At 39.7% G+C, this 13,588-nt stretch overlaps 1 protein-coding gene across 7 annotated transcripts in view; it reads left to right on the forward strand.

Annotated features, from left to right (window-relative positions):
• LOC111251791 (uncharacterized) overlaps positions 1-12,696 on the forward strand; it is a 134,863-nt gene extending 122,167 nt beyond the window's left edge. For all 7 annotated transcript variants that reach the window (XM_086989821.1, XM_022808809.2, XM_086989818.1 and 4 more), the window contains one exon: positions 5,633-12,696. In XM_086989821.1, the coding sequence (XP_086845947.1) occupies positions 5,633-5,851 (219 nt within the window). In that variant the 3' untranslated portion in view covers positions 5,852-12,696. The remainder of the gene's footprint in view (positions 1-5,632) is intronic.
• Positions 12,697-13,588: the final 892 nt, after the last annotated feature.

Below are 13,588 nucleotides of genomic sequence, written 5' to 3' on the forward strand. Positions count from 1 at the left end.
TCGCTTGCCTCTTGAGTGGAAAGCGAGTCAATACAACAGAGCAGGATAGTGGCAACTGTACGAATGCAGGGTTTTGACGCAGCTGTAGCTGTGGCAGTCACGTACTGCAAGTAGTAGCAGTAGCGATCGCGGTGGCGCTGTTCTGAAGTCACACGCATAGGGGTGTTGTATGTAAACGAATGAAAATAGTCAGATTCTGTTTCCCTCGCTGTTGCCTTTTGAATGGCTTCAGTGCGCGACGTCGACATTAGTATCTGGTAGAGGGCGAGTCGCTAGATTACTGGCTCTGGTCGTTGGGCACCGCACGGCAGACAAGGCGCCGTTACCGAATAGTGCTCGTCGCATGTTTCATTGTGATATCTACCTTTTTCTCTCCCTCCCCTTTTTATTCTCTCACAGAAGCTTTCGATGCCGGAACAAGACCAAGCACTAGCAGCAGTCATCGAAAAATCAGCATGCAGCTGCAACACTACGATGTTACGCTACCGAAAGTATTTCGTTGTGTGCCGCATAAGGTTCTGTCCTCACGGGCGTTCCATGGCCACCACGAGTCAGCTACCTGCTGCTAGAGCCGACACGCCCATATATCATCCAGCTAAGTTGGCAAAGGGCTAGCATTCGTCGTAATTCACAGTAAATGCATTCGTGGACACTAGCATTTTCTAGTAAAGCGACGGAATCTTGATCAAATGTCTATCCCATGTTTTTTGTTACCAGCTATGGACCGTCCCGTGAAGCTCACGACTATGTTCATGACTATCCTATGTACACTTCTTACATCAGCTGAAACAAAGAGCAATATGTACTTACCACTATTGGTAGTTCCTATATGTCTATGCGAAAATGCTGTATTGGGATGCAGTCATTCTATTTCTATCCATTGAAAACAAACCGACGCATAAAACTAACTACGAAGTTTCAAATACATAAAGTACACTTTGTCCTGGTATTTTAAATCACATACATTTTTCTACGGAATCCGATTGTTTTGCTACTACAAAACAATCGGATTCTTGTTGGATTTCTCGGATTCTCAAGATATAAGTCTTGAGGCATAGAGTGAACATCCAGAAAATGACCACGTTTATACTAGATCATATAACGTGGCCAAGCCTATATTTCGTTAAACTTGCCAGTCTACCCATATGTTACATATAAGCATACAATTGACTCTCGGCACAGCCATCGATTTGTGTATCATTGAACAAGGGGCACATTGCTGTACAAGCAGCACGCGGTAACGTCAGTAAAAACTTGTAAGTCATCCTTGCGAAAGCAATCGCGGCCATTAGATGGCGCCACCACTATGTTGGAAACGTAGGTGGCGGAATTACTGTGACCATGAATGTCTATGAGACCCAGCAGGTCATTAAATAAAGAGAGGCGCTAAGATACAAAAAGAATAAGCCCAGAATTAACAGTTTCCGGGTACCAACGGTGGTTTAACTCCGGTAGCTTGTCAGCCTTTTCTATCGTTGCGAACGTTTTTTGTACTTCTTCACTTGAATGACTTGTTGGAAACGCCAATACGGTCAACCTGTCTCCACACACCAATTCCTAGATCCTCTTCTAATGGTAATAGTTGATAAAAGTTACAAAAAAAAAAAAAACAGCATCGCAACCCACCTTTACTCCGATTGTCTCTTAGATGAACAGTAAACAAAGCAAAAAGCAGCGTTTAGAAAATTTAGTTAAAGAGGATGTTAAGTGTTTGGTGATAGCGAACGACGACAGGGATGAACGCTCATATATAAGGCTCGAGCACGATAAAAGCGCACAGACCTTTTCACAGTTTTTTCTTCACCAGTTTCAATGCACTTCGATGAGCGCGTATTCGTTCACATCATCTTCTGTGACGACGTGGCTGCTGCTGTGATGGAACAGTCACTTTACGAAGATTTAAGTTAAACGCTTGTCAGCTTCTGCAGGAATCGTTACAATTGACTGAACCTTCCGTAGCCCAATCTGTGCGATAACTTTGCTAAAGTCTCACAAACTATCTTCAGCCGCGGCAGAAGGACGTTGCAACGTTAACACGCAATTTGAACGATGAGAACCTTTGAAAATCGTATTTGAAAAATTTTTTACCATAGCGAAAACAGCTCTCTGTTCAGTGAAGTGCGCGAGTTACTCTATTCACTTTCAGGCTGTTATTGCCTCAGTATGTAAAATAAGTGACGGCTGCAGCACCCCTTTTCTATTTTGATTACGAACAATGCTCTGCTAGACACTGATCATTGTGGGATCCTTCACGGACATAAATAGGCTAAGAACCTACTACTAGAGGAGTGGTTCACAATTGAATTCGCACACCATTTGAGTGTGCACTCTATCGAGGGTTCGAAAAGGCAGAACACCAAAAGGTTACTGATTCTACTAAAAAAAACTTTAATTAACAAACTACTGCGGCCTAGATTTTTTAGGAGCAGCTTCCTTTCAATAGATGGTCAGCCCTGTTTTAAGGTATAAAAAAGGGGAGTTGTATCAGACACATATATTTTAACAAAAAGTTCCAAAAAGACTTTCCCATTAAGAAGTATATAATAAATAGAAAAAAGGACTATATCAGAGGTTACGTTTTGCATGATTCTGATTTAAATAACTATTTATGGTAAATTCTGATCTATGATCATGATTACCGCATGCTACAAATCAACAACAAAAAGAAAAGTGGAAAACGAATGCAAGGAGCCTATGCCTTAGTTTAACTGGCATATATATCTGGCAATATATATATATATATATGCATTTTCACTAAAGCAAGTTGCACCCTGAAGTCACTTATCTTTCTGTTTCTCTGTAGAATTAGCATCGAGAGCATTCGGTGTCATATAAGCTCGAAATGCAATGGTCTATATAAGTTCATCCTACCCTGGCCCATATAGCCTCTAGATAAATGCGTAATAAAGCTCAGTATAATGACGAAACGTAATTTCCTCTTAGTTTTCTTATAAAAACCTAACGCTGGAACAGTCAAACTGTGGTAGAAAAATAATTATGATTCAAACAACTTCAGTGAAATGAAAAATAGCATTCCTAGTTGTCCCGTACGATCCAAAATTTGAATAGAGAAAACCCGTTAACGCACATTGTACTAAATTTCTGACCCATTTGCAACTGGAAAAAAATATTTTTTAAATTTTATAGTACTAAAATTTTAAATGAGCGTTTTTTGCGAGGAGGAAACGGAATGACCACTATAAGCGGACCTTTTCCTACTTCCTTCACCGACATCCCTTAAGCATGTGCAGAGGTATCATATATTTTACGCGATGCACCAACGTTTCTATTAGGACACTGGATACCAAGACGCAACGGCCCTTGGAGACCACAATTAACAAGCAAGGTTAAGCAAGTAAATCATCCTGCTCGGCTGAGTGGCCTGCAAAGCCACAAACCTCGCTTTGTCCGCTTTCTGTGCATCCTCTCATTCCCGTCGTCGTAAAGTAGGAACACTCAAACAACAGCTGAGATGCATTTCAGCTGGATGATCCGTCGCAACAGTAAACCAGAAATAATGGAATGACATCATATTGCTTATCAGAAGAGCCACTAAGCTCTTCGTTAAACCGCGTATCTGGCCTGAATACTGTTTGGCTGAAAGCAATACCCTTCAAAAGTGCAACGGCTTTATTTAATGCGTTTTTGTTTGGAGTCTCGAACGATTGCTGAACTTAAGGTAAATGTCGTTGTACACGAACAAAAAAAAAAAGCATACATATGCAGAAAACCTCGGATCGGATTGGCCAAGAAGCCCATAAAATTATCTCAAGCGCAATGTAATGCCGTCAACAAAATTCTGGATAGAGCGTTAAAACAAGCAGGTCTTTAAATTATGCTAGAACTTTCTGACTTGCAACCAGTAATTGGCGGCACTCTGATTGTTTTACCAGTAGAAACAGAAAAAGGAATACGCCCCTTTTGATAGAGACCTAATACCTGGCGGGCAATAAAAAGTAAACCATAGCTGAAATAGGCCACACTATTCACCGATATAAGTGGCGTCTTCATCATGTATAAGCGCTACTCATGAGTGTCTAACTAAAAGTTGGGTATCTTTGGCGCTTAGTTTTAAATTTTCGGGCTCTTAAGTCAGCTAAAGAATTAGGGAGGCAAATGTTTTGATTTATAAGCCGCAATAAGTATAATGGTAAAGTAAAGGTTCCATGATAATTATTGCACAAATTGTGCTGGTTGGGCAGCAAATTCTGGTAATGACAATAATAATAATAGGGCTAAAAAAAATAAAAGGTCAATGCATTAATATTCCTGATACTAGAACAACACTGAATAAATGAAAATCATTGTGTGCCATGCAAAATCAATTAGTGGGTTATTAAGCAATATGTGACAGATACAGCAGTTGTGGTAAATCTACTGTAATACGCGCCACTAGGGGCGCCTGAAAAATAGGGTGTGCGGAAAAATAAATCAGATTCAAAAGTCGATTGATTTATGGAAAAAAAGGAGCTTGATTAAGACACAACATATTATGACGTCTATACTTGTTTCAACTATAATTTTTTTTTACAGAAAAACTTAAGTTAGTTGAGATCCACAACAAGGTTGCTCCTTGGATTTATTCCTCCAAGTGATGGTCATAGATTCGCTCGCTCAAGCTTAGCCTGAGTACTAGGAGGAATGTGGCCTAATATTAAGACGTAACACGCTATGCAAAAATAGGTGTATGAGTAAGTTTTCTCAGCGCATTTAAAAAGATCTGACTGCATGATAACGCCGTGAAGATGTGAACGAATCAGTTGTACTAGCTATTATAAAGATCGTTTAGTAATACTTTAACAATAGAGATTTTTTTGTAATTTTTTTATTTACACCATTAGGGTTTTGGAACATAGTAGCACGACCGATAATTGAAGATTATGCTGACGGTAATTGAACTTTGAATATAAGTTGACTCTCTATTGAATCTTTGGCCTACTGAAGGCATACCCGGAACGCTATGACCACTGTAAAATTTGAAGAATGGGTGACGGTGTCGTTTCTCTTCAAAAAAAAGCACGTCGTTTATTCTAGGCAGCAGAGATCACCATTTAATTATTGATAATGATTTAGCTTTCTGGTTAAAATCTAGATTATTAATTTATGCTAGAAAATGAAATGCGGTAGCTATTTTGAAAAAAAAAATTCAAAACATTTTTCTCCTTGTAGATCGTTGATTAATAAAAATAAAGGTAATTCTATATGCTAAGATTCTCCGGAGCTTCCATTGCAAGATGTGTTAGCGAAGATTAAGCTGCAGGTCAGACATCTGCTTACGTGTTTTTCATATTAAAAATATGTTCGATTCTAGTGCATTTTATTTACAAATAAATTGTTTGTACACCGATTTTGTAGTTTCGCATTGTTCCAGCGATTACAATCGTCTTAAGAAACCCGCTAGTTATCGTAAAAAGATATTGTTTGCGCACTGACTCTTCGGTATCGTATAGCTTCGTATATATATTTTGAGGCCTGTACGGGTTTTTTTTACGTGTATTGATCGAATATTCGCGAAGTTTTTTTTAATTTACGTACCAATAAGATTCATACAATGTTTGAAATCGAAGCTGTTAAAGAAGAACATCGTTTTCCATGTGTTATTGCAATGCTTTTTCTACTGTCTGTATTACAGGAAAGTGGTTATCGCTTGGGATGGTCATTAGGATTCATGATCAATGCCACTAATTCGCTACCGGCTGCCCCGCCAGTACCCCCGATGATCACGAACGAGCTTTTTGCGCTGATGGTGTTTATGTTCGCGACATTCATTGTTTTTGGGGCGGTTTTTGGGTGCCTCTCGAAACGGCGAGAGCTTGTCATGCGCAATGGCGTCAAATCCGAAATCCCCTAAATGGCTTACGGCGACCAATCTTCAGAACAACGTCCACAAATGCCCTCGTGATGTATTCTGAACTATTAAATCTAGCAGATAGCAGATAGAGCTAAAATTCGAATATAATAATTAATAATAATAATAATATGATACGTGCTGGGCACAGCTATAGAAGACATGTTTGTATATGTCTACATATAATGCGATGTATAATATATTCATCGTACCGCGTAAAGAACAAGCAATGCAGTGCAGTACAGCTTACGACAGATCTGAAAAAATAACAACGAGAACTATATAAAAAATGATCGAGAAACGATTAGGATCAACTGCAGAAAGGGAGCAGCACTATGATGGACGTGTATTACCACGAGAATCTAGTCCCATCACAAATACTTGAATAGTGCTTGTCACGACTAACCCCATTATATCATATCGTAGGACACGATACCCATCAGTTGAACGTACTGGTAAGTGAAGCGGTGCTCGTTATATTACAATAACTGAGCGACTCAACGGTAGGCGTCACCTTGTTTATACGTTAGGGGGGGGGGGGGGGGTCAAGATAATGCACCATCATATTAGAATAGTATGTATCCGCATGGATTACGGCTCGACATACGCGGTGTCCGTGCGTCCCCTTGGATTAAGAGAGTATCAATCAGCAAGCATTAATGGACTAAGGAAACCTATCATATGATTTATGAGGTGTTGGCGTTGACAAGTTCTGTTTGAGCTGTAGTTTTTTAGTGTGAAAAATGTTTGCTTTTTCCACGTACAGTTAATGGTACATATCTAAAACAGTTTTCACCTCAATTGTATTGCAAAGGTGTGTGGAGCGAGAGCTTCATGTGAGCTATGCACACGAGGTACGTCAGTTCTTCGTGTTTCGCATATATTCTTCTATATTGCACGTAATTTGTTTTTCGTTATCTTCCTGTTGTGTTATTAGCCTACACATGAGGCACCAAATCTACCGACCCCAACTAAAATGAAAATAGAGCAAGTAAATTATTTGGCGTTTATATAATACTCGAAAGCACACATATACAAATACAGGACTAATAGTATAGGCGAATATGAAAGACCGGTGATTGAAAGACGTATGCACGTATTGGAATTCTTGTTTCTATTGAAACATCGTGTTACAGTACTATTTAATCACTTAGCTCACTTCATCACTAATAATGTTGAAATTTTTGGGTCGGCAAACTTAACCTGTGCTCAGGCGAACGATGATCTAGAACTTAATTACACAAGCACATACCCAATATAGGGGATCTGTGGCAAGGTCGACATATTAGTGCGTCGATGAACAACAGCGTATAAAAGATCCAGTCGACTTGAGTGCAGGCAATCATAGTTTTTCAATAGATATAATTTTCCAACCCTTTGCGGATTCCGGACGATGAAAAACACGCAGAAGTGTGAAGCAAAATAGCCGACTGCAGGAGAAATGAATATACAACGAAGCTCGCTGAAACAGCAGCAAGCTACGCGGTTACAGGTTATCTGACATCCCTTTTCATGTTCCGATTTTGAGAAAGAGGAAAGTAGGCAAGTAGGTAGGTTGTCGATGTATACATATAGATACAGACAATAGGACGCGACAACAACATATGCATAGTCCGGTCCCTTCATTACCCAAATATCTACAACGACGCGCGTACAAAAGCAACACCTATGATAGAAACTCCATTCTGAAGTATATAAGAGGAGACATTTTCCGAGGCGTCGCTCACAAACCCTTCGATGCTAGCCTTTGACGAGACAGAATCCGCTGAAGCATTGCTTCGATTCTCAAGAGAGAAACTTCAGAACAAAGTAGTAGTTCGGCATCGTATTGGCGCATGACGCAACACAAGATAAGCAAGGACGAGACAGGTTTGAGGGGAACCGTCTAGAGCGTCTGACTACAAATCGGGCGAATACAACACCTGAGCTACACAGAAAGATAGACGAAAATAGAAGCAAGGGACAGCCAGCCACTGAAGTACTCAGAGGCGCGCAGGGACAACAGATACTTGAATAGAGATTCTAGAATCGGAACTAGTGTCGTCTCGCTTCGCTGCTGTCCAAAGTGAGCGAAGGGTAGACAATCCTGCGGTGTACAGCGGGAAGTCGACATTGACAAAAAACGAAAACAGAGACAACTGTAAATAGCTATCGATATTCACTTAAAGCACAGATGCAGAAAAAAAGAAACCATGTTAGAAGAGAGATATACACACGAGAAGCTACGGGCCTAGACTGTGAGGTATTGAAGGATAGAGAGGTGAGACGTGGCTCTTGTCCAAGGCATAGACAAACGAGGACCAGATACCCGAATAGAAATAGAATATGAGAAGATGCTAAAGAAGGATATAGCCAAAAGGGGGACAAAAAAGAGGTAAAGACAGAAGAAGAAGAAGAGCGGATGCCGAAGCGCAGCTTGGTCAAACGAAAAGGGTCTAGTTGACAGCAGAAGCAGCAGTCCCAAACACATGTACGAGAATAGCAACGCAAAGCAATCCGCTTAAAGAAAGCATTGTTTTATACCGCGATGCTAGCCCTCTGTATGGTCCTCCAAGGATTTTACCAGAGTTTATCATTCCTGTCTGCAGCGTCGACTCTCAACCTGATAGTTAGCCAATAACATGTCTACATCATCCAATACAAATCCATAGTGTTCCTCTTATTTACAGCTCTCGACAACTCGGTAAAGTGAACAGAAAGAAAAATGCATGTATTGTCTGTTTTCCTAAGTTCCTGTCCATGTACCCCCGCATCTGCGCGGTACTCTTAAGCGTAACATACGTTTTGATTCGACGGACTCGGCGATGACAGCCAGGGTATCACTCGTTATGAAGCAGACTCAGTGAATTTTAGCCTTTTAATAGGCGTAATCGCGGTTCGGACGATGAGCAGGATCCAACGGTTCGACATAAAGGCGCACTCAAATCACATATACGTGATCACGTTATGAATAGGAAACTAGATTCTAGACTGGGTGTGGCCGATGTGTGCTTCTATAATCAAAGCGTTGTTGCCCCCTCAACCTTGCCAATCGGTGTACGTATTATTGCCAGAGCGAAAAAGAACAATGTCAAGATAAGTAAAACTGAGAACAATGCATTAATGTGTTGTTTTATTTATTGTGTGTATTTGCCGGATTGTCACACTCCTACAAATGATCAATCTTCTCTCTACTAGAATGTTGTGATCGTTGTCAGCCAGCTTAAACTACTAATGATACTAATAACACCGTGTGCAGAAAGAGAGACTATAGAGCCCTTGTTATGCTACAGTGCTTATTATATTGGTTCATCATTCTCATAGCAAAACTAATATTATCTTGTATTGTTTAACACACATAGCACCGCTTATCAGCAACGGTTACTGTTATTGAGTGTTCCTACAGCTAGACAAACTAAAGCTATACACATAGATATAAATACATTCACGCATCGCGTCTGCTGATAGCATATAACCCAGTGTTGAATTGGGGAACACGATGCACCGATCAGATAAAATCGATACCTGGTTTTTACAATACGCCATTCTCGAGTCGAAACGCCGAAAAAGATATCCAGTAGCAATCAGGGGCGCAATCTAAGAGTTGGTAAAATTATGAATCAACGACGAAATGTGATGCAAGAATCTCTTTCATCCAATCTTTAGTAGTAATATTCATAGAACCAAAACAGAAAATTCCGTGATCGGCCTAAGTAGCACATGACCCTTAACCGAGACGCCGTATATCTCTGGAGGTTGCAAAGCCGGTGCGCTCGTGTCATCAACGAGCAACATAGGTGATCACGATAAGTCGGGAAAACAGTCGTTTTTCTCTATCTTGTTACTCTTTAGTGTAGCTTACGTTTATTATCATTGTAGGTACCATTCAACGGTGTCACAATAGGACATAACACATCAAATAGCGCTCGGAAATGCCGAACCCCCCGAAAACACAGCGATACTTGAATCCTTGAGAATCCTTGAGAGCAATACAAAAATTTGCTTTCACTTGTTGTCGTTACTCAGCCTAGTTTCCGGTCGGTTGTCATGTACGGCAAGATAACAGATTAACAGATTGTACGAAAAGTCCCATTGCATCGTATTGCTTCATTCCACGCAATTTATGAACGCACTCAAACCAACTACTACTGCAGACATCGAAGTAAAAAATAGGAGAACAGCCTATGGAACAGGGACATTTTCAATCGTGACGATAGTTATTATAACATTATCATGCATAAACAATAATACGATTGTAATTGTTACCGATTATTATTACTTCTATTTCTTCATATCGTCGGTGCACAATGTATGTACACGGCTCTGTGTGTACCGTTGAACACCAAACATAACGACATACAACATCCTGAAAAATGACAGAACGGCAGAATCTCTATTATACAGTGAAAGCTGCCGGTTATGGCTTATGGACTGGTAAACATTATAAATAATTTGATCATACATGGCAGTTGGGGCATTCGGGATATTTCTATAAGTCCTAAGGTAGACATGAGGGTGCACCAATGGAAAATATCTATAAGTTTCTTCTTCTTCTGTTACCAATCTGTAGCCGAGTAGTCATATAAGCTGTCGAAGCATCAAGAAGTAGGTTGAAGTTTTGAGTTGAGAAAGAGAAAAGCAAACCAATTACCCTAACGGCAATTTGTGGCGATCATTTGCACCTAGATCGTACGATTCTACCATATATCACAAGATCAACAATATATTGTATTGTAATGTATGCAATTGTTTTGAATTGAATGATTTTAACCCTTACTTCTAAGATGCTTCTAGCCCAAACTTGAATGGACAACTCGGCACATGAAATAGCAGCTTCTATTGATACTTTGAAAAAGAAATTGGAAATGGCGTTTATCTTTCAAACGGATAAAAGGAGTCACGAGGTGGTTTATTTCAGAAAATCGCTATAGGATTGGCTCTGGACCGTATAGGCTTACCGAGTTTAGAAAGTAATCGAGTTACAAGCTCTGGGAAGCGTCTACGTTGATTGAATCGCAAATCAGTTACGCATCTCAGAAGTAACTATGCTATGCACAGGCAACTGCTACCAAACCCTTTGTATCAGACAGATGTTACGCTAACTAATCAACAAATAGACTAACCAATACAACGGGCTTCCATGTTTTCTTCAATGTAGATACACAGAAGAAGGTTAAAAACACACGATATACATATATATATATATATATACATAGAAAGTTATTATATTATATATAATTAGGTGAGCCATAAGGTTATACAAAACCAAGCTAGCTCGATAATGATGTTAATAACGAGGATGACAATGATGATAGTAAGAACAATCATAAGGGCCATCGAGGTGATGGCTTTCATTGCACTGCTGTAGAGCAGTTCTACGTCTAAGCAGGCCGAAGCCAAGCTCAGCTGGCGTAATCATCTTGATGGCCGAAGACCCATCTCTCGATTGCCGCCTTCAATCGCGTACGGCGAAGCATGTACATAGACGAGATATAATGCATGATGATACGTGCGGCATCAGGGCGCTTACCACGGATAGCTATGCCAAGCGCGGTCAACAAGAGAAAGGAACGAATTGAAAGCAGGGAATATACGTTCATTAATTAATGGCACTCCTTAGGGAGGGAGAAGAAGCGAAGCAAAGCCCAATGGTGTCCGATTTTGTGCTAGGCCTCGATTTTGGGCGTTTATGATTGACTAGCAATGCCGAACACTTGCCAGAGTCAACAATAGTCGTTTGACTTCGGAAAGAGCCGCACCTTTCCATTGTCGCTTACACATGGGTAATTATGATGATTACAGTAATGTTTCGAGCGTGACGGGGTAGGGCACAAAAACAGCAGATGGAATAGTGAATACCAAATGTAATGTACTAAACACGTTATCACGGCCTAACAGAACTGAAGTTTTCACTAGTGTCTTAAGTTTTCAGCGATCTACGATGTCTGTGTATGACAAGCTTTTGTGCAGGTGGTGCGTGCTTCAGATTGGATAATACTGATCTTTCTTGACGAAGTATTACAAATGTGTATGTATTATTACAATACTATGTCACTTTATAAGTACATCGTTCAGGAACTTCGGTTTGGTACGAGCAAGCTAGACCCTGAACAACGAGTTGAGCGCGCCAATAAACGATGCATGTATTATCGCGCAGTAGGATAAGCAAGGCATACTGCGATAGATGTAGGTGAGAAAAAGTTACTACTAAGTTTCAAACTGCAAAATCAGATTATATGTATTCATCATTCGCATCTAGCAGCGTCACCTTGATCAAATCATGAGTGTTACATATATCTGCTTAAAATGTTCACGGTAAAAAGTGATGTTCGTTGCACCAAAAACAAATACCTTGGTAGCTTGATACGTTTGACACCTGTTTGCATTGATACAGTCAAACAACTGATCCGCTTCGAATCTCAGCCACTGCAGAAAAGAAAAAAAGTATTTATAAATCGTAAAGCTTCCTATCCCCAAATAACTACTAACACAAACGAAACATGCAAATGGACCGATGAGCGTGAAGAGTGTACAAAGCTAAAATAAAAACTGTGCCATCTAAATGTCTAAAACAAAAAAAAAATGAAAAAAGAACTATAAGACACACGCGAAATTTAAAAGCGCGCGCGCAAAAAGTAGAAAAGGAATGTAGTAAGCAAGATTATTCGTTAACAAATAAAACAAAAACTGCTAAAAATCGACTGTGTCAATATACTTTAACCTTCAGAAAAACCAGAGATAGAGAACACTGAATCCGTGACAAAGCGATCCGTGTCATAATGCTAACGATAAGACTCTAAAGTATGTAAATACAAACGATAAAAAAAAATGTGTTTAATTCAATAATAAAAGAAAAAATGAAAATATATCTATTTTTGTGTATACTGTTTCATGTACCTACATAGAAGGTGACGCAAAGCATAACAAAATATACTCTTGGGCCAAATAAAATTCCTAAACGTCACCTTAGAAGTTTAAATAACCATCAGCTCATGGTTGAATGCAAAAGACTAACTAATTGAGCAACGTTTAATTGTTGAAAATAGCTAGTAAAGAAATAATTAACGAATAGATATATTCCAACTATCCAATATTCTAGATACAAATTGCCGAGTCGCTGGAAAGCGACGTGTTTGAGAGATGGATTCTATATATTAAACATACAAATATCAGGAAACGGTCCATATTACAGACTGTATGCTACGTCCGATACTAGTTTTCTCCTTCGACTTTTCCATGTATACGATCGATTGCAAGTGATTCGCACGATTATACAAAGTATAATCAATTCAAAAGAGCTTCGATATTATGAGCTTTAGCCTCACTTGGAAGTCTTTGATATCGCCTCGCAGGTACAACCCCTCTCATCTTAACCTCAAGGATTCGAAACTTGAAAGAGGCTATCGGGAAAAATTGGCCCTTTTACAAATTAGTTAGATGCCCATTCGCTGTTTTCCTTCTATATAAAAGCATTCCATTTCGTTCGTTGGCTAGGTTTTGGGTTATGATTATTCGTTTCACTTTCTCTGATCTTTTGACTCAGCTGAAAAAACTTGCTTTCCCTTACCGCCTCTGAGTAAACCGCTGCTTCGGATAATGCTTGCCGTCGTAATCTTACGGTAACTGCACAAGCAAGGTATTAATTCATGGTGTTCGTACTCTCTAAGTATGCATACGAGTTCTGAAAAGATTTAAAGCCAGCCGTTTTGCGTGGCCAAGGCCATTGTTGGGGTTCTATATTCCGTGAGCCATATATATATA

This window comes from Varroa destructor, unplaced genomic scaffold (genome assembly GCF_002443255.2).
Source record: "Varroa destructor unplaced genomic scaffold, Vdes_3.0 BEIS01000005.1, whole genome shotgun sequence".
NCBI lineage: Eukaryota > Metazoa > Arthropoda > Arachnida > Mesostigmata > Varroidae > Varroa > Varroa destructor.